The sequence below is a fragment of the Anas platyrhynchos genome, chromosome 2 (assembly GCF_047663525.1).
Source record: "Anas platyrhynchos isolate ZD024472 breed Pekin duck chromosome 2, IASCAAS_PekinDuck_T2T, whole genome shotgun sequence".
Taxonomy (NCBI): domain Eukaryota; kingdom Metazoa; phylum Chordata; class Aves; order Anseriformes; family Anatidae; genus Anas; species Anas platyrhynchos.
This window is the reverse complement of record NC_092588.1, coordinates 87,951,305-87,974,236: the sequence shown is the minus strand read 5'-3', so window position 1 is coordinate 87,974,236 and position 22,932 is coordinate 87,951,305. Positions and strand designations below refer to the sequence as shown.

Sequence of the window (22,932 nt, the reverse complement as noted above, 5' to 3'; positions counted from 1 at the left end):
TTTCCCCAGTATTGTTTCCCTTCAATTATGTAACTATATAATTAAAAGCATACTGTGAGCCTTTAAGAAACATAGCCTGCGGTTAAAGTTTGTCCAGTTTGCTTACTTTTCACGTGAAGTCATAGCATTATATTCTATGCTATAGCCTAATTCCTAGTTTTCCTAATTTCTAATCAAACTGTATCTAATTTTGGTTTACTCCCAATGAAAGGAGGTATATTTTGGTCTTCCACCCTTTTCATTGTAGCAAGTGGGAGTTTTGTCACTGGACTACAACTGAACATGTGGAGCAAGCTTAACTGAGTTGACAGTCATTTGCTGTGCCATTACTGAGTGCTGAGCCTGGTGATTTTAGGTCACGGCAAAGGATAATGATGCTTTCCAGTAAAAAGCAAGTAAGAAAGGTACAGCCTGAGGAAACAACATGTAATTTTCCTGCAAATGTATCCCAACTATTACAAAAATCATCAGGAAATAGGCATTCAGAGTACAAAATGAGATACAGAGTTTTGTAGCTGAGATTTAAGTGTTTCCCCCAAACAATCACCAAATCTTTAAGATGTTTCATAAAACTTAATACAAGATACGCTATTTGCTGAAATGTTCCAGCATGTATGATTCATCATACTTCTACTATCTCCAATTCTGTAGTACTTTTAATTTAGTTTTACCCTTGATGTCCAGGACTCCAAATTATAAGTACCTTCCCCTAATGCTTCATCCCCTTTCTCTTCGCAGACCAGCGCTCACTCAAGCTCAAGCCAACAAAGCAAGTATTTGAGATTCCACTTATCTAATACTGGCTCCCTGTACACCAAAGGACTAGCAAAACATTGCTACTACTAGTTTTGAAAGAGCTTCACGAATGCCAGCATCATCTTTGCCTGGTGCAAATACCTTAATACAGCTACGCGTACCTTTTCCTGCCTAAATTCTCACCCCTCCTTGCCAGGTAGATAGCACGCATAGCTCAACAGCAAGGAACATGTGTAGTTCTGGGGAAGCTGAGAGCCACCCCAGAGTAATCAAGAACAACCCTTAAACAGAGAGGGTCAAAGCCTATGGGAAATACTTCCCATGCTTATTTATATCATAGCTAGTACCTGCAAAATTTTTTCTTAGAACATGACAGGCTCAGAACCGGGTCAGGACAATGATAATGATCTACCCGCTCACTGCATACCTCTGATGGCCTCCAAATAGAGATGCCCAGGAAAGACATGGTCTATTTCCTTTCTGTCTTCTTCCAGCTTCCAGTCTTTTGCTGTTCAGAGGGCTGCAGATCTAGACCCCAGTTTCTGTGTGTCTTGTAACCTCAGTGGGTTTATCTTCCATGAGTTTCTACATGAGCTAATTCCACATACAATCATGCTATACTTCTGATTACAATTTTTTGGCCTGTGAACTACCTCCAGTTCCACAAAATTCTCTTAGATATAAATCAAGGGGAAAAATGGCTTGTACATAGTACTCAAGATACAAACAACAGATGGATTTACCCAATAATCTCTATTTTGTTCTCTATTCACTTATTAGTAAGCACTTGATTCTATATAGTTCTACAACCACTACCAAACATTAGGTAGATGGGTTCTGGGACCCCTCTCACATGGCAGTAAGATCTCACTCGTATGTGGTGTTGCTCAGCTTGAGACATGATTTTCTCCACATCAAGTTGGCTCTTTATCATTCCTTTGCAAAATGCTTTATAAAAACATCATTAATCAGATGAAAATAAAGAACAAGCACACTAAACTTCAAAGTTATTTACTCAACCTCTTCAGTACATACACTGGCAGTAGATTGAATTGGATCAGTCTTTCAGACTCCTTAAAAAACCTATATCTACAAAGACTTTGCTAAGGCCACTAAAAGAAGGGTGAATTTCTTAGTACCCAGTCAACCTTTCAAGATACTCTTTATCCCATGAGTTTAAGTGCCAAGCTTGTTTCACATCACTGTATTCAGTGTTCTGAATATGTTGTGTGACAGCAACCCACAAAGCTCTCACTTAGGAGATCTTTAACTTTCCTCCATGATTTGTTCTACCCTGGGCATCTCACAAAGGGCACAGCAGTCTGAACTCTGGACTGCTGCAATGGAAGAAGGGTCACTATGAGACACTTCTCTTTCTGAAGGACATAATGCAAGTGAGGCTGTATCAACACAACTGTAAATCACTTCTCAGTTCTGTCTTCTGGCTTTAAATCCTCAAAGACAGATAGACACAGACAGAATAGCTCCCCTCAGCAAATACTGTTCTTCAAACACACAAGTGAATTTTGGTGTGTCAGTCTCATTAGAAAGTTTTCCCATCACAAGCCCGGGTCTCACCCAAAGAGCAGTTTGTTTTATGTTGATCTTCAAGCTGAAGAACAACAATGAAAATGTCAAGCCATCAGATGATAACAAAGAGAACAAAATGCTGTCAGACTGTGATTTCCCACTTGTGCCACCAACTTGAATATAATCCAGGGTGACTCTTGCTGTTCCTTGTATTGGTCTACATATCTTCTGAGTGCTTTAAAGCAGAACTACTACTATTGTATCAGAGAGAAGAGTGTTTGCTTGCATGTATATGGATTAGACCACCTTAAACAAAGGAGCAACAAAAATAAAACCGAAAGATATTTTCCTATTCTTACATTAAAGGGTAGTGGGGGCTTGAACTTAGTCCCAGCTTGTGAACACATCATCTAACCCCTGGGGAAATCAGTTTCTGCTCTTGATCAAGACAAGCTGCTTGACTGCTCCTTGAGTACGAGGGACTCCCCCTTTGTGTTCCTGCTGAGGCACCCAGATTTCTGACCAGCCAGTCAGCTCAACTGGTGGGCATGCCATTTCACATTCTGTGAATAGCAGCTATGCCAGCTGAAAAATCAGAGTACATAAATAGTTTTTAATGCATTTGTGGTAACATCAAATTTAAATTGAATGGCTTTTTTCTGTTTTGTTTTAAATGAAATTGGCCTTTGATGTAAGATTGAGATCAATGTGAAACTAAACATTCGTTGATGTAGACATTTTCACAAGAAAAACTTTAGTTTAATAACCATATAAGCATCTTTTAGCCTGGAGAGTGAAAATACCATTTCACATCTGCATTAATATGCTGATGCCCAGGCTGTGCACAGCTTCTTCAAGATGCCATTTCGTTGACATTTTAGGCTGCGAAGTCTTCTGTATGCAGCAGTATAATGAATTAAAATAAGCCTGTGTAACAGAATGATAAATAAGCATATTTAGATGACTCCATTTAATATTCTCTCTTCCATATCCCCTCCTTTATACCTTTGCTGTCTTGTTACATTATAAAAATGGTCTCAGATTTCTATTACATTTTGAGTCACAACTGATGACAGTTGTTGATCCAGGTTCTTTCCTTAACCTTTTTATCTTACCCCATACAGAAAAATATTCCAACTATTTCAACAGTCCAGAAGCTTTTTTACTTTTATTTTTTTACAGGTTTTTGAAACCAATACCACATAAGAAAGCAGCTCCAAAACAAAACTGAATTAAATCTAGATGCCAGCAGGGGGCACTTCAAGTCCAGAGGATCACAAGTATTCAGTGCTTTATTTCAAAGGCCTGTTTGTTACAGGAGCTATTGAGTCTTCCAATCCCTGTACTAGAAGCAAGTGAAAACTAAACATCAGAATGTGAAAGTTATTCTAGTAAGTGACTCAGCTTAACTGGATGTCACAGCTTAATGTGTTTTTCCTACTGGAACAAAGTTTTCCTTTTTACCATGCCCTCAATAGCATGCTTTAACTTTTGGTTATCACTGCAGTGCAGTTGAACTTGATGAACTTTGCAGGTCCCTTCCAACTGAACTATTCTATTCCATCTCTTACATGAAATGCAAGACAAAAACATTTGCCTGATTTCAGACATGGAAGAGCTCCACTGGACCAGATTTTCAAATACCAGCAGTAAGCAAGAAAGCCTGACAGTGACTTGTTGCAACACCTCAATCTAAACCAGTAAAAGATACAGGCATGAGCAGAATGTGGGAGATGACTAGCAAACTGCTATATTTTCAATTCTGATGCCTCAAACTAAGAATGCAATCATGGGAACTTTTGAAAACCATTAGTGATTAAAAAAAATAAAATCCTGTTCCAAGTCCTTCACAGATACAGCAGATAATACTGCTTTAGGAAAGTAGATTTTACTTTTTATTTTTTGTTCTGAATTGCACGTTCCTTCATATTTTGTAGAAATAGAAAATACCCTTATAAGATTGTATTATGGCACTTCTCTGAAACACGAAATTTACACAAATCATTGCTTAATCCCATAGCCAAAGTAAGCTATTTTAAAAGGGACTGCTAATGTAAAACTTCTCCATATTATGGTTTATCTGTACCAAGGTTTACAGAGCAGGGACTGCTGGAGACTCCTCTGGAACATTAGAGACCTCTGTTTGCTTCCTTTTTAGGACACAACATGCTTTTCTCTTGGCAGCTTGTGAGGAACTGGAAGGAAAGGTAAAATAAGTGGGCCAGTACAGAATAAAATTAACAAAGATACTAATGGCTACCTGCTAGGCACCAGAAATGATTTCAGACCCCAAAGTTCAAGTTTGTGGGTTGTTCACAAGTAATTAGCTGACATTACACCACAAAATAATGACTCCAGTCTATCTAATTTCACAAAGATCTTCATGCATTTAACTTGGAGCATCATCTGGACTCATCTTTTAATGTACAGCACTATATATTACATTAAAAACAAAAACAACCAAACAAAAAAGTTGAAAGCTGAAAAAATCACTCACAGCCCACCTCTGTCTTTGTCATTACCAGACAGGACCTGCCCAGAGGAAAGAGCAGGCAGAGGCTGAGAGCTTTCAGAAACTTGAAAACAGACCTAGCTGTGTTGCACCTGATCCGCATTTCCAACAACAGCTTGTGTGCTGAACTACATGTGCCAAATCCTCTTCTTACCCAGGAAACCTTGCAAATTGTTCTGCAATTTTAAAAGCCTGTAGAAATTGCCTACTGCAAAAGGTGTTACTCTCACTTTGCCTCATCCCCTCTCTGCCCTGATGGCTGACCAGTGCTTTGGTCCCACTGCTGTCGCATGGGCTCCCACAGAGGTCAGGAGACAGCCAGTATCACGTCACCTTGCGCCTGAGTTCTCACTTTGAAGACATTTGCTTGTGCTATTGGCTGCAGGATGGCGAGAGAAAACAGGCACAAAAATACTGCAAAGGGGAGAGGGGAGAGGGAGGGGAAACAAATTCTCACTCCATCATGCATCAGTCCCTGTACGGAGCCTGAAGGTGCCACACTGCGATTGCCAACAAGCTGGTCCTGCTGATCTGGTGAGCGAGGATTTGGTTTCCCCTGTGCTTGTGTGAGCCAACGCAGCTGAGCTGGCAGGCTGGGGAAAGGGAGCCACACCAGGCGAAGAGCTGGCTCTGTTCATTGCTCTTTTGGAACCAGAAGGAAGGAGGAGCTGAAAACTGCTAAAAGCTATTGAAATGCCAACTGCTTTCAGTGTACATTCAGCAGCAGTGAGATCCTGAGCACCAGCGATGCAGTGGATCAAATGGGAGGCTATTAAAATGCCATTAAATTAAGGCACAATGAGATTAAGAAAGTAAAAGTGATCAGGCAGAATCAAGCAGCTGAAACGGGAAGAATTTTTTCTTTTGCTGTTGTTATTTACAGCATTTCTCAAGACTGGTATAGATTTATTTTTTCCCTCTAGATGCAGGTTTGGGGTATAGTGTTGACAAACTATTGAGCTGCAAGGGATGCTTTTAAGAGGTCTGCAGAATAATGAGTTGCAATTTCAAAGATCTCTGCCCAAACTGATGGTTTAAAAGCCTGCTTTCTTTTGGAATTTTCCTCTTCATTCATTCTGAATACCTGTCTCTAAACCACCTTGAGGTACACTGTCGGGGATAATCAAAGCAGCAGCCATTTACCTGATGAGGATACACTGGTTGTCGTGACGCTTCCAAAGGCAGCGGTAGCACTCGTTGGCCACAGCAAAGATGTGAGGTGCGATCTCTCCCATGTGGTGCTTGCTGTATCGCTCCATGGCAGTGCAGTCATACAGCCCTGGGATGGTCTTGTAAGGGTTCACAGAAGCAACTATGGAACCAATGTACGTCTGCAAGCACAAAATCCCCACAGTTGTTATTAGAGATGGGGTAGAGCAAAGTAACAGACCTCACAAATGAAAGACAGTAAACACATTTGCAAAAGCCTACCAATCCTCATTGAGTTTGGATAAAGTTGGCTAGTAGTTTTCCCCACTTTTGTTCTTTGGACAAGAGCAACAGAAGGGTGAAAACTGTTTCCACCTCCCCCGTGTTTTCATGCTTACCCTGCCTACAGCACAGAGCTTCCAAGCTCAGGATTCGTCCCTGCATTAACACCATTTACCACTGCACGGAAGCATCAATGAGCACCAGTGAACATGTGCTTTTCACACGTTCTTAGGGACTTTATGAACTTTCCAAACATGACTGTATCCCTAGGTCCTGAGCACTGCTGCAAAGGCTGTTTTTCCATGCACAGTATCAAAAACCTTCTCTGTTCCCCATTTTTAAGGTGGGAGTATCAGACACTAGCATCATTAGAGGGTAACAGGCCCTAAGAAAAGTACATGAACTGGCAGATGCTGCCAAAATACTAAATTTATGCAACTTAATTTACTACTGCTTTGATGCACAATGGCAACTGACACAACATTCATTTCTCTCCTGTTGCAATTAGAGAGCACATCAGTTAAAACCACCCAGGTAGTAGCTTATACCCATTCCCATTGCCTTAACTCATTAAGCTGTGGTAACGTGATCATGTACAACAGCCTATTTGCACTGTTACTCATTTTCTGTCTTTTCCATCTGCTTCACAGTCATCGTCTAGCCACCTGAATATATTTTTCAAATAAAATCAAATTAAGTGAAGCAGGAGATAACGTTAAGCACACTATCTCCAGAATTTCCGGTACATTTCTGGGGCACATAAAACTAATTGATATAGCATACAATATATGTAGTGTTAACACTGTGATACTAATTTTACTTTGTTAAGTGCTCTTTCTGAGGTTACACGCCAGAAGCTAGAGCGCCTGGCTTCAACAGCTCTGCTGTGGCCTTGCAAAGATCTGGGCTGCAGCTCTGTAGCATGGTCCCTGTGTACATACAGATGCTCTGTCAGCAGATAACCCTGTCATCACCAACAGGAATTGGCTATGAAGCTCGCAGCAGGGCTGGGGCTCTCTTCGTGTATGCAGCACTTTATCCCCAGAGGGCTCCAGGAAGGGGCCCCATGTCCTCCACCTGCAGCACTGCCTCCAGCAAGCCACTGCAGGGGCACTTGTGAAGACCCACTGACCACCAGCTCCCTCATGCTTTCCTCTCTTTCAATCTCTTCCATGTCTCCACAGCATTTGCGTTTCACATCTACCTGCCTCCTTTCTCTTCTCCTTAATTAATACGTAATTATCACTGTGTATCTGCTCTCCTTTCTCACTGTTATCCTGCTGCTTTATTTCCCATTATCCATCTGCTTCATCCTCTGTTAGGCCCAACACCAGCAGAAGCTTTTGCTAAGGAGACTACAGCAATGTCCTTGAAATGATGACAATTTTATTAGATGCAAGGGGAATGTTCTTCCTCACTGTAAATGAGGTGTATTTTACAGAGCTGTGAGCTCACAGTCCGTATGTTTCATAAACCTGCCACACTGTACAATAGCTCATAAGGTTTCAGCTAGAGGAAAGATCCCATTTCAACACGAGATCGTATCGCAGGGCAATTAGAGCACCGAGACAACAGTTTAATTTCCTGGGATCATCCCCTCTTGGGTTCTTGAATAACTAGTGGGCAAGTATCTAGGAACAAACTTCCTCAGCTTGATACGTATTTCAGTACAGATTGCATGGGCAGAGATATATCCATAATATTTAATTACATGAGTGGTTTATTGGTCAATGCCTGCACTGCAGACTGCTATGGATCCACCTCTTTACCCTACTAAAAAGTCTGACTGAAGTCAGAAGTAGGAATAGTAACTTGAGGCACACCATCAAACCAGATACTACGGCAAACAAGCAAACATATGAACACTGATACCACCCAACTTTATAACTGTAAATATCCACTCTACAGCTTCTGTGTGGTCAAACACATAACAGACCACCACAATATTCCTCTACCTTCCAGTGATAAAGCACTGGCAAAAAGCACCACCACTGACTGCAGTGCAACTCTTCTTGCTTCTCCTATTCCAAACCCGAAGTATCAGGAGGGCGGCCCACTTCTGTACCAGCTCTCTCAACCTGAGATGATCTTTCCCATGGCTTCAGCAAAACTTTTTCAAAATGACACAGGCAGTTCCAGATCCGTGAGCAGATTCTGTTCCAAGAGTCATTTGCTGTAACAATGCCAGGATCACTACTTTTCCTGTCCCCTCACCATCCCATGTTGTTCCTAGCAGCACAATTTCACTGAAACCCAATCGCACTTCTGCCAGCCTCCACCCTGGCACCCCCAGAAGCCCCCGAGTCATGGACTTGGAGCATGGTTGGACTCACAGACAGGGAGCAGGTGCCAACAATTCACCCTGTCCCGTGCAGGGCTCTGCCTCCATCCCCTCAGGAATCCTATCAGCCTCCCCATTCAACTGCTTTCTCCGAGGGCAGACTTTCCAGTTTTGCAAGTGCAAGCAGGATAGCAGCGAGCCAGGTGGGTGCAAAGATACACAAAAAAGCACAGGGCTGTTACACTATCTCCTGAGCATTTTCCTGCACCAGGCATCATTCATACTGCAAATTAAAGCAGATACCAGTCAAAAGCAGGAACTCTGAATTACTTTATTATGCTAACCTTGTGAGGCAGCTCCTTAGATGAAATTTTAGAAAAGGTGTTTTCATGTAAGAATGTCACTTCCACTTTGCTTAAAAGAGAGTGAATTAATTCTTCTCTTTGTTCTTTGCAGTTTCTAATCTGATTCTCGCAGTCAATAATTGCTTGTTGTAATGAAGGCACTCCAAAGCAGTTATGAATGGGAAAAATACTAGTGTGTCTGCCAGAGTACCAGCAAGTGGACTGAAAATTTCTGAAAATTTCCTGCTGAAAAAGTCTGAGGGGTATTTCAAAGAAATACTGTGTAGAGCTTCTGCTGCAAGCCTGGTTTCTTTTGTTATGGACTAAACCAGCAACAACTCATTATCAGATCACCACTAATAAACAAATTTGAATCTAAAAATAAATGAAAAGTTGAGTAATTCAGTCTGAATCCCAATGTGGTGCTTTCTGCTTAATTTTTTTTACTGAAATTTTACATTGGTAATGCATCCTGGTCACAAACTACAGACACTCCTGCTCCCCCTTTTAACACAAAAAAAAGGAAATAAGATTGTTTGCTGATCCTTTGACTTCCAAAATTAGAAGTTCAAGCCCTGTCTTCTCAGCTAGACGTTCAGTTACATGATGGCATCACAAGAGTCAAAATGAAAGATGTACTTGAGAAAGGAAGAGATTTTTCATCAGTTCTCTAAATGCTTTCTTTGTTTGTTTTTCTTGTTGCCTTGTGACAGCAATCAGTTTTAAACCTTATGTCTAGAAATCACCCCAGACTTCTTCAAACACTCAAGAACAACTTAGTTCTTTAACAAGGCTCAAGAGCTCACAAAGATTTCTGACACCCACAGAAATACTCCAGAGAAACTATAGATTGTCAGAGTAGTCCTGTCTATCACTACAGAAGTTATCTTGGTTGCAATAATCTCTTTCAAGTTAGCTTAAAATGATGAGAAAAAAGTTTGCAATAGTTTAGCTAAATATAATTTTAAATGTCTTTCTACCCCATGTAGAAAAGGCTTTCTAAATAAAAGAGGAAAAAGTAGAATTTGAAATTTCCCCTTCAATTTTCTTTTTCCAACTTTTCTTACACAGAACAAGCAACAAATAAGGAAGCAGCCCAAGCACACATTCACTTAATTAATCCTATAAACCAATCACACTGTGTAGATCAGGACTACCTTTGCTCTCCATCTTTTCCCGTTTTCACAAAATCTTTTCTGCATACATCCTTTCAAGCCTTGCTTCATGTCCAGCAATCATCCACCTTCCATTTCTTCCCCTCTCATGCCAAGACTCAGGCATCTCCTCCACAATAGCTTTTTTATTCCCAAGGATTCTTCAATGATCTCTGTTTTATCCAAGCCTGGTTTTCCCATGTAAGGTCATCAATTTTATCCCACACTATTTTTCTTGTGACCTCTCTTCACCCACTACATCAATGTACTCCTCTGTAATTCCCTGACTTCTAGTATTTGAGACATCCAATTTTTCCTTCTTCCTTTAAAAGAAAATGAAAAGAATAGAAAAAGACTTATCTTGGGCTTTGCATATCATGCTACAGGGAAGGTGACAGAGAAGGCAGGAGGACTCTGTTAAAGGGCGTTACACGCTGCTCCCGAATGAAGTCTTTGATCAACGATCAGAAGAGAAGCTAAAACTGCCTGCACTATTAAAACAGGCACAAAAAGACTACATTACTTAATTTCAATCACTGTGCTTCTTCAGTGACGCCAATATCAGTATATTCTTCGCAACATTGCTTAGCATGACACTAGTTGGAACTGATCAAATACAGAATTAAGATGTTTGGTCACAGATACATACATTAACACTAAGATAGCACTCTAGGCATCCAACCCTCTTTTCAGAGCACTTTCAAGATATTCTGCTTTGGGCCAAAAAACCACCTATCTTTACTGCAGAAACAAAATCATGTTTGCAGATGCATCAAAAACTGTTTCCAGACTGTTTTTGTACAGCTCTCAACTTTGTTACAATCATTGATGGAACTGATTCCATGTCTGATGAGTAAGGGCTGCTGTCTGTTTTTAGTTTGTTTGGTGGTGGTGGTGTATCAACCTGGCAATTTATGAAACAAGTATCATTTTCTGGGCTTGCCATTAATATATGGGAAACTGAAATAAAACTGTAGTGCAACTGGCTCACTAGAAAGCCACTGTCTGGTACCTTCAGATAACAAATGTTAAAAGATCATCCACGTTCCACACAAGCCTCATCTCTCTCATACCTTTTATCATGTAGGCTAGAGTAACACTATTGAATTAAAACACCTGTGCTTTCATAGCACATGCAAATACAGACAGTCTTAAAAGAGCACAAAATAGCTTGTCAAATTTCTCTATCTTCTCAACACTAAATTTCAAAGTTTGACGATGTAAAACCTGGGATTAAAAGTTTGTTTAATGCTCTAGGCACAGCCTCAATTTTTCCCCAGTTCTCCCAGGTAAGAGGATTAATTTTAATGGTGACTGCATTTATGCTGAAGCAAAGCTAACTAGGTCAACCACCATACACATATTAGCATAAAAAGGAGAAAGATGGCTGGACCATATTTTGGGGTGCTTTTTAAGGAAGGGAGCAGAAGGAGCATATGCATGCCATAAGCGGGATGAAAATTAATGCTGTTGTTCATGGTAGGTTCTTGATTTATCCTCTCTGTGGTAAGTATGCTGTGTCTTTCAGCTGGTCTTGAGCTAATTTCAGTGGGATGGAATCCAGTTTTCTCCCTAAATTATAAGTTAAAATGTCTGAAGCCAAGCTCCTTTCTTAAAAGCCATAATCAAACTGAATTACTAGACTACAAGTTTAGATGTTTTCAACCAATCAAGCCATGTTTGTGATGAAAATGTCATACTCTGTAATTATCCTTACATGCTTGGGCTTCTGCAACCCTCACCATGTTTGGTGACTCATGGTGGGTTTCCATCAGCCCAAATTTACATCAGCTTTGCTTTTCTTTATCACTGTGTTCCTTCTCAATGCGCACATCATTATGTATGCGTATCATATGCACAAATATATTCTCCTTCCTTCTTCTCAAAGTCAGTTGAAGAACTGATTGCAAAATGAGATGGCCTGTGTGTTCACAAAACATACTATAAACATGGGAGTTAGCATCCACAGGAGACGACCTTCTGAAGGGAATCAGAATGAGGCAGCATGTCACTAAGTTCAAATGCCAGCAGGCAGCTGCCTACATTCAAGACCCACCTTTTAATGGTGTCCCTCTCATTGTTTTCTCTAAGTCTCTTCCCAGACACATTCACACTACTTAACTGCATTTTCCCATGTGCTTTGCTCCACAAGGTAAGCTGCATCAGCCTCTTCTGCCAGCTACCTCCCCTCCCTGATGGCCTTTTACCTTTCTGTGCCGAGAACAGATCAGGTTTGTGGAGTAACAGAACAAGGCATTTTCAAAGCTGGGCTTTATGCTCGTTTTCACTGGCACAGCTCATGGCAAGATTCTGGAATAACTTTGAAATATTTATACATGATTTCAGATGATCAGAGGCAACTGTTGGGCAACAATATCCCCATTCAATTTGCATTCACACTTCAACTCTGTTAAAGCGACCTTACGCTTCCATTGGTACTGAGTTTTAACCTACACCACCCTGTTCCAGGCCTCTCTGAGGACAAAGGCTATGTGACCTTTTCATGAAGAAAGACAAACTTAGCAACCCAGCTACCTCTAACTTCTAAACTATGCTAATCCTTCCACTCCCTACAGTTCCAACCTTGCACATCCATAGTGTCCTTGTTCTAGAGAGCTAAACGAAGCTAGAAAATCTTTGTGTTTCTTCAGGGGTAAAAACTGGGTTTTGTTCACGTTAGCTACCAACAGAAATAGCAGAACAGAGTGCAGTGGCAGCTGTATCTTTCAGCTTAACTCAAGAGAAGGCTCAGAGATAATGAAGAACCTGCATAAAAACAAGAGATCTCCACAAGTTGAGATCCACTCCCTTTGCTTTCTCATTAACTTTCTCCTATGGAACAGACAATTCTATGTGGATCGAGATACTCAAGTAACTTCACAAATGTTATCCAGAATCCACACAACACATAGAGGATCTCCAATGTTTTTTTTTTTGTTGTTGTTGTTTTTTTTTTTTTGTTTTGTTTTGTTTTTCTGGAGGAAACAAGATGAACTGGCATCGAAGAAGTGCCCAGAATATTAAAAGGGCCAAAGAAGAAAAAATCCATACCTTAAAACCAGAAACGGCAAAACCCAGGTGGGGAATGTGAAACTAATATAATGAAAAACTGATACAAAAGGGTTGTTACAGCCAAAGGTAAAAAGTAAAAACATTCTGATGTAAAAGACTATAATATTAATATCAGATGGACACCTTTCCTGATTTAAGAAATTCACCAGTTTCTAGTAATTTTTCTCCTCAGTATAAGAAGGACCAAGCCTCCTTGTTCTTTGCTGACTAGTACAAGAGAACCAAGAGAATCTCTGCCATTTAGCAGGTCTGTCTACTGGATGTCAGGATAATGATCTTCAGCAATCTACTGCCTAGACTGTTTATATAAAATATCTACTTCTTATGGAAGAATCTCTTCCACGGCCAAGTGAAGAGAGAAGGTGACCTCCTGAATTAAAAAAAAAAAACAAAACACACACACACAAAACAAAAACGTGATCAATCAGAATGAGACATTGATTTTTTGACATTTTCGTGTGCAGCAATACATAATGTGACTGTAGGTTTGCTCAATTTCACAGCTTGGCTCTAATGAGGAGAACACTAGCTCAAATCAGAAAAGGCTCCACAAAGAGTGGAGACCCCATGGCTCTTCATTTCAAATGGCCTGTGGCCACACATTGGTTCTTCTTCCTGCTTTGTTATTGCACAATGTTCAAATGACTGTTTCAAAGCTGTCTGAAGGTCTAATTAGCCCTCAAGCAAGGGAAAAGTAAGTTCTTCCTTCCTATCGATAATCTTGCTAAGATAAAGAGGCTTTTCAGAGAAAACACATGCAAATGAAAACAAAACTTCTAGTCAATGATATCGCCAAAATCAGTGTCTCCAGAACTCGGGAGAAATATTTCTAATACAAAGTTTTGGAGATCTGTTTTTTTTCTGCCTGCAAGTATATTCTGTACTGACATCCAGATTTTTGAAACTTCCATGCTTTAGGCATTTTAAGCTTCTCCTACAAAAAATGCTCTTTCAGGAGGCAAGTACGAAGAATAGAAATTATGCTTTAACAGAGCATGAAAATAGAAACTAAAAGCCTGAATAACCGAAATGAAGTCAATTCCAGATTATTTATTGGATGACACTGAACTACAGTCAAGTAGCCATGGTTCTACAAATCAGCACTAAGATGGCAAACTGTATTAGTAGCCAAAAATCTGCTGAAGGGAACGTCTAGATCCCACTGGTGTTTTGAAAATAAATATTGACAGACATCGAAAGGAAATAATTTAAACTGCTTGTGAGAAATGGATTAAATATTTTCAAATGAAAGTCTCACTATGAACTATCCACTTAAGCAGGTAGACAGCAGCTATAACATTTTTAACTTAAAATGCTTGTCTATAGCCTTTCTAGTTTTAAACTGCTGGAATAAGGCATTTGGTCTGTGTAGCACAAGCAGTAAATTTTGTACAGCTCACTTTATAGTCAAAGCCCAATTCACATTAAGAAACCACGTCCTGGTGACAGACAAGTGGCTTAAGTTTCAGAGTTTAAATCCCTGCCCTCCTTTGTAGATGTTTGAGAGCAAATAGACCTTGAAGAAAGGAGACGAACCTTACCTGCAAACAATACAAAGGTGCATGCAGAAGTATCCAGCACCATTTACAATCCAATTGTTAAAAAAAAAAAATAACTTCAAATGGTCTACTTTCTGTTCTTCTCAGCTCACATCGTTACCAGTGACGTTTGATAAAGATGTGGAAAAGCCAATGCAAAAAGCAATCCGTCAAATATAAGAAAACATTAGCAATATCATCACCAATGCTCAAGTCTGTACAAGATGGTAAGATTTCTACTTTGTAGTTTTCAATACAAAAGACTCAGTTCTCATTCAAAACTCATGGAAATCAACAGGAATTTACCCTGTTGACCCTTCATGCATCATTTATTCTTTTAGCAGCTAGCCACATGGAAAGAAAAATAGTGGTACAGAGCAGGCAAAAAGCAAGATTTTTGTTATTTTAACAGAACTTTGTCTTCCTCCTCCTCATCTTCCTCACTGACAGAGTCCGTTGATGATGGCCAGTAATATCCCTATTGCACCATACACACATAGCAGGTTATCAAGAGAACCTAACCTACTACAAACTGTAACAGAAATTTACCTAAAATCAAATTGTTTCTGTAGCCATTGAAAACATGATAGCTTACCCAACCACAAGGACCTTTCTGAGCAACTCCTTTTTTATTATGTTGACCACAATTTCTCAGACCAAAAGAATTGTTAAGATCTGAGTATACACACCTTAGAAATCCCCAATGTTTTCAGTAGGGACTTCAGGTAAAGTTTTTATTGTTATTATTAGCAGTGTCACAAGTTCAGCAGTAAAGAGCAATTAAAAAAGAATAAAAGTTGGTTAACCAATCAATGGCATTTGTTTACTCATATTGTGACAGCTATATTCTTCCTTTAATATGGATTTAAAAAGAAAAATAACAAAATAACAGTAATTGGTCTTTGGAAGACAAATCTTGATCTATTTAACTGACCATCTTTTAGAAATAGTGATCACCAGATATAGATTCCACTAAATTTCCAATTAAAAGCCTGCTGTGTTTACATAAATCTTTGTCTACTGCTCTCCAATAACAGATGTGAAACGGAAGCTGTAATTAATGCTTGGAGACATGAACTCACTTTGAACTACATTTTGAAAACACTGTCTGATGTAAGCATAACGTGCTAATTATAGAGGTAAGTAGCTATATATAGACATCTTTCATGCAATCTTAGCAACTGAGCTGTTTGGTGCACCTCCATGAAAGGACCTGGTATAGACAATTATCCCCATTCTCTGCAGTAGTGTAGGAGGCACCTTAACAGAAGGTATGAAAAAACACAGATTCATCAACATGACTTCTAAATTTATTTACAGTAAAGTAAAGTATAGCAATTAAATAAACAGAAGTTTCTTCAGTGACCAAACAGCAGATCCTGCAAACTGATTACTTGGAACCGCCCTAGAGTATTAGCTACATATAGAAAAAACTGTGCAATTACAGATAGTTTGCAGATAAGACTATAATAAATGTGGTTCTATGAGCCAGTGAAATAACTAAGGATTTGGCCTAAATGGACATGTACAATACTAGCATTTATATGTACACATTTTATAGTAAGTAAGATTTATGTGGAAGCAAGGAAATGTTTTGGCCTCTTTTCAAAATGTACTCATTACTTGACAGCATTATTGAAAATTGGACAGAAGTGCAGATTACCAGGTGGCTTAAATTGTCACTGTTCTTCTTCTGTCAATGGCCCACACTTATTTGGACTACAGATAATGGTAGGCCGAAGACCAAAGCTGTCCAGCATCGTGTAGAGGTACTTTATACACATTCTTTTAAGGTCCAGTTTTCTGCACATTCTGCAGCTTCCAAATTCTTCTGCTTAAGAAAATAATCATGATAATTTTTGTCTTTCTAGTAAAACATTTTGGAGCTACTGTCTTTCACCAATTTTCTTTTGTTTGTCCGCCTCTACCTAAAACTTGTGTCCACTGTTGGGAACATCCAAACAGCAGTGCTTTCAGATTCCATAAATTACATCTGTCTTACTTTGTTCAATTAACCAAGGTATCAACATGCCTTGTGGTTTTCCCACTAAAAAACGCGCAACAACGTCTACTTCCTGTTGACATGGCACTGTTGACAGAGCAACTGCACTGCTTCTGAAATGCGTTTTACTTTACTCAGGAAAAAAAAATAAATATGCAAAAACCTAGACAACAAGTCACAGCCAGCAATTGACCTATATACTACGGTGTCTCAGTCTGCGAACAGAATTTGGAGGGAAAAAAAACAAACACGACAGTGGTTATTGATTAATACTGCACAAACAACAACTAGTTCCCTCAGGGAACCTTCATGACTTCACGGGAGATAAACATGCAATAATTAGATGATTTAACAAACTACATCTGAATATGCTGCTAAAGCAAATAAGCACAAATAGATTTTTAAAAGGTATATTCATTTATTTATACATTGATTTTAAGTACAGATAGATGAGCATTCCATATTTGTTGCTTCAGCTGAAGAGACAAAGAAAACCAGCCACAAACACTGAGCTCCTAATTACCACCACCCTCCTCTGATGTGGATGTGGCTGCTACATTACATGTCTACGTGGCTGGTACAGAAGGTTTTTCTTTCTTTTTTTTTCGTTTTCTTTTTTTTTTTTTTTTTTTTTTATAGAGACACACACAAACCTAACAGATGGTTATGATTATTGGTGGGCAATCTGCAGTCCTAATTTGAAAGTGAGCAAAAATAGGCTATGTGCTTTCACCCTCCTGGCCGCTGTACAAGCTGGAGGCACATCTCCCTGCTCCGAGAGGCCTCTGGCTGCTGGGCCCAGCACGCCCCTCTGGGCACATGGACCCGATTCTGGCCTAAACAAAATGGCACCTGTCAAAGAAGTGCTACTTCAAAGGTCTTACTAAGCTACTTCAGAGTTAAATCAACAGAAAAATAAACAACTAGAAGTGCTTTTGAACTTGTTTGTTGCCTGAACATGGGCAAATGAGGGTCAATTTGGCACTGGAAACCTCTGTAGGGAAGTGCATGATGCATACTGCGGTTATTTTCAGTCCTCCTCTGCCTCAGCAAAAGTTCTTCTTTACTCCTCTGTCGTGCTCTTCTGAAATCCACTTGCCTGCACCAGCACCTAACCACTGGCCACAGAGACAAGGGAACAGCAGCTCCTCCCACAACCAGTTTGGACACTGTAATTTGTGTGTCCTGTACTACAATTCGCACACGATGTGGTTTACAGTGTCTTCTCCAAGACTAAGCCAGTCTCCTCTGTGATGTGTATTTAACTAAAAGTAAACCCGAATCAACAGCTTTGGGAACAAGTCTTCTTTGAACGGCGACAAGAACAGCTGCCGCAGCACTTCCTCTCTCCACATCATGAGGCCATTGCTGGCTTGGCTTCAGAGACCATGAAATCCCTCACTTGCCTTCAAAAAAGGCTCCATTTTGCAGTGTGGGCACCTTCCAGTTTTAGCACTGATGTTTGTCTTTCTGTGTTTTTCCACACACCAACCTGGCACTCAAGCTAATCTGAGAATTCAAACACAGGTGTTAAACCTTGTCGAAAAGCTGGACCTCCCGTCTCAAGCTGTTCCTGTTAAGCAAAACGGGGGAGGGAGTAGCAACAAGAACCCCTCCAGCACCCCATCACTGGCATAGTGACCCTGCCCCTTTCCAGTGGCAGCCCAAAACCAAGCTTTTAGAGAAAAATTGCATTAATCAAGAAACCTGAAAAAAGTATCAGACAGGAGCCTGCTCTGAGGAATCTAGCAAGGGCATGTATAGTCCACGCTTTTCACATACTAAAAAGGAAAAACATACCCTTTTATCTTCTACAGAAATACAAACAGGAAGTATCACAATTAGATGTTGACAGATTTGATGCTGATATAAAAGGATGATTGCATATGGATCAAAACAAATTTTGTCATTCATCTCACAACATAGATTCAGCTAGGTGCCTCAACAAATTAAGTACAGTGCCAGGCATCATTTACCCTATGAACACAGTCTATAACATAGTCTATATGTCAAATCAATAGAACCAACACCCCCCCAGCACCCACCTAAAAAGGGAAGAAATACATAAAATCCTACGCTGACCTTTATAGCTGGAGTTGTTAACAGCAGCAAATAAAGTCACTGACATGTTTGACAATCTTTGGCATCTACTGCAAGTATCTTTTATAGTAATTATTAGGAAATAGAGAGAAATTTAGGAGTAAGGGTATGATTAAGTGAGTTTGAGAAGCAAAAATGTTATCAAGTAAAGGAAAAGTAAACTGAACTCAAACATCTGAAGATATTTATTGAAGTGCTCACTGCTGGATAAACACTTCATCAAATACAAACACACAACTTAACAGGGGAAGACTTGCATAAATATTGTCTTCCTGGGAAAGCAACTGTTTAAATTTCTTTTAAATTGTTTCTTTTGTATTTCTAAAATTATATATATTTTACACCACAATTTAGTGTATTTCACTTCATACCATTTTTTCCCCAGTTTGTGAGAAAAAGCAAGCACCCAAACTCATATCCTAATTAAGTGCAATCCTCATTTTGTGTACAAAGGTGCTTCCCAGTCTTATTACCACTGGGAAAAAAAAAAAAAAAAAAAAAAAGCCGCTAAACTCAAGAACCACACTAGTATGTTTGTAATACTGCAAGCAAAGAACTCATAGAAAGCTAAAAAGTACCTTTCCACTCAGGAGGTGGGCAAGGAGGTGAGCAGAGCTGAAGTAAACAGGGACATGGTGACAAACAATGACAAGCGTCTGTAAACTAAAAGCCAGGACATGGCAATTATATTTTGCTTTTTTATTCAGCAATGGAGAGAAGTATTCCACATGGATGACTAGCCCCTCAACTCAAAGTGCAGTGGGGCACATGCCCTCCTGATTTACCCCTACTTCACGAGGGACAGATACAACTGAGGTGCTAATAGATAGAAGGAAGACTCACTGTGCACACTACACTGGCAAAGCTTTTACTAGCCACAGCAGAGGACTTTGGGGAGGGAATAGAAGGGGCACATGCACAATCTGTAAAGTTTTTTGTTCCTGCCATGAACTCCAGTGGGTTTCACAGTCCAGTATATGAACTAGTCTATTCGCAAAAAAGAATGACCGAGAGCCTCATTTCTTCAGCTGCAAGTATGTGTTTAACAGAGGTAAAGTCACCTTTCAGTCTCTCTTACTCTCTTTAAAGAAAAAAAAAATCATACATCAAATTACCATTAAACAGCTCACTACAGGTAAGAGATTCTGGCTTGAACAGACATTATTTTGCAGTTTAATCTGACAACACCTCCTCTTAAAACACACACGTATACACCTATCAAGTTTTCATAAAATGCAAGCTATTTAATCCGCTTTTCTCAGGGATTCTGTTCCTGGAAGCCTGTCCTGCTAATGCATTGCCATTGGATAGCAAAAGTGGGATACCAATGAGGAGAGAGATGATTCTCATTCTCATCCCTGGTTAGGTATACCAGATAACAGAGACTCTTACATATGCATTTCAAAACACACTTTTTTTTTTTTTATTCCAATCACCTTTATTCAATTTTCAGGTGAGCTGCATAAAAAAAAAAAGTAGAATTAGCAAAACTGAAAGGACAGTGAGTATTCAGCAGCAACTGAAGATCTGTCATCAATCACTAACTGCACACAAATCTGTTTGTCTAGAAATCTACACTACACTGAGTACCAAGTATCGAAATATCCTAAACTTGTCTGGACAAGCTAGGGAAGAAACTAAGACGTGTCTTCAGAACAAAGATATTCTTTGCCTCTTCAAGAAATTACCTCCTTTACTCACACTCTGTAAAAGGGGGAAAGGTTGACATCCACATCCCACGAGTACATGGATTTTTTGTTTTTAGACTTGCACCAAGTGTTAACGTCTAATTTAATAATAACAATGGAAAACTAAACTCTTACCAAGTACCAGCACAAGCAATTGCTCACACATGCTGCTTATTTTTTGTTTACTGTTTTTCTGAAAGGCAAAATAGTTCATTTGGCTCGAGGAAAAAAAAATTAAAAAAATAAAGACTTTTGTAAAGAGAACCACCTCAACATTTAGATTTCTAAGTGTCATTTAGGATTCTAAAGCCCCTTTAAGGTAATTTACAAAGGACAGAATTTCCCTGTGCCTTTTCTTCCTTTTTATCATCAATAAGTTTCTAAATACAGGGAAATCTTTACATTAACACATATTCATGTTTAAAAAAATAAAGCCAAACTTAAATGAAGCTTGGAATAAAGCATGTGTATGGCCAAATCAAAGGTCTGTAAAGATTATTCAGACAAGAATTATTTATGTTCTCTAAGTATTACTGAAAACAACAACCACCTCCACCACACAACAACTGAAAAGTGAGATTTCACGACCTCTTACAGCAACTAATATTCCCTGTACCTCTCTCACGTTTAGTGTAGTTCCAGATTCAGGAAATTATTAATATCTATTCAGACCAAGACTAATAAACATATTTAAGATATGGTGAATCTAATCACAAAAAAATATATATATATTAGTTACAGAGCTGAGAAGAAGAATTCTGTGTAGGCTAACTCCTAGTTTTTGAGACTCCTAAACAGCTGCCTGTTCTCACACACACCAAACTCTATTCGTATTTAATAGCATAGGTCCTCTGCTTTAATGGTACAGTCCTCAGGATCCTAATACCTTCCCCCTTCTATTGTAATAAAAAGGGCTATGGTGGTCAGAATTGAATCTTGGATCTCCAATAGTGCGCATCTCCAATAGATGTACACGGCATATGCACAAGGTTAAAGGAGAATAGAAAAAACAAGAATCCTTTGCGCAACCCAGTCAATGGAAGTGTACAGACATGCAGTCTAGCAGTTTTTGGAGGTTTGCAATGGATTGCCTTGCCAGCCCTGAGCTGCCTTCTCCTTCCATTGCTGTTGATAAGTCTCTAGACAAAGCATGCTTCAACTCCACTCATATACACAAAGAACTGGAGAACTTCACAGCACATATTACCATAGAACAGCAAAACACACACAGCAGTTACACAGACAAAAACATTCCCTTGGGATATTTTTCTTAATTTTAGAAGAAACTTACATAGATTTTATCTTGCTGATATCGCTGGAATAAGTTATGCATAATAGAGCCTTCATGAAGATCTACTAGGGCTGCCATGTCTTCCACACTCTCTGCACTCGTCTGATGCATAGGTGTTACTTTTTGGTGTGTGATTGTGCTCTGTTTATAAGTGAATACCTGAAAGAGTAAAAAGAAATAATTATCAGAGAACACATTCAAAAACTCTTATCTGAGAAAGGAGTTTTCATACCAGTTCATACTCTCTATCCAGTTCATAAGCGTGCAGACTTGCACAATACAACAGCCTGCCATTTGTACCTTCTTCTAATGCTTCTTTCATTAAAGCTTCAAATACATGCACAGGGGTCATATAAAATTATTGCTTACTGAAAATACACCGAACACTAAAAGGTCTTTTATGGGTAAATGGAATCTAGTTTTAGACAGACATATAAACCAAGTAAATAGTCATTCCCCCAAACTCCAAGACCAACCCTCTCCCCTCCCTAAAATCCCCATTCCTTACAGTAAACTTAGCATAATCAAATTGCTGGGGGGAAAAACATTTTACACTGCAAAACAGCAAATAAAAGTTATGGATTGAACAGGCTGTTGGTGTTTGTGCGTTGCATCTGAAATCCACTTAATGCTTCCATTCAGTTTCAAGTCCTGATCAGGACGGCTACTGGGTTAGGTCATTTTTCCTAAAGTAATTAGCAAACTAAGTTCATCATGCAGCAGATATTCCAAAGTGAATGGATGGACCAATTTCTAAGTAATACACTGCTAAGATGGATTTCTAAAGCCTACTCCAAGTGGACAGTAAAAGACCTAAAAAAAAAAAAAGTCATAATTTAAGTAGAAGTGTTTTGTAACAGAGTCTTGATCTTTCATAAAACTATCACAAGTATGCTCAGAAGTTGTACATATCCCCAAACTAGTGAAACAAACTTTTACAAATACTGACATCACTAAAGATCATAAAAAATTGCTTAGGAATACAGCTTCCCATTTCCTTTTAATTTACATCTTGGCAACCCATCCTTATAGACATATGTCTGCATCTCGTAGCCAATGCTACTTTGGCAACACTAGTCCCTGCTAACGTCACCGTTGCAATCTAAGAAAGTCAAGCACAGAATTAATGCAAATATTTTAACAATGTGGAATACTAAAAAACCAAACCTTTCAAAATCCTTTGAAATAATATTTATAAAACTGACTGAAGGAGTGGAATAAGCAGCACACCAG

At 39.3% G+C, this 22,932-nt stretch overlaps 1 protein-coding gene across 1 annotated transcript in view; it reads right to left on the bottom strand.

Annotated features, from left to right (window-relative positions):
• MYO10 (myosin X) overlaps window positions 1–22,932 on the bottom strand; it is a 163,704-nt gene that overhangs the window by 73,871 nt on the left and 66,901 nt on the right. Inside the window, exons 3-4 of the mRNA XM_038173950.2 lie at window positions 21,700–21,858; window positions 5,942–6,129 (exon numbers count right to left, since the gene is read on the bottom strand). Of these exons, the coding sequence (XP_038029878.2) occupies window positions 5,942–6,129; window positions 21,700–21,858 (347 nt within the window). The remainder of the gene's footprint in view (window positions 1–5,941; window positions 6,130–21,699; window positions 21,859–22,932) is intronic.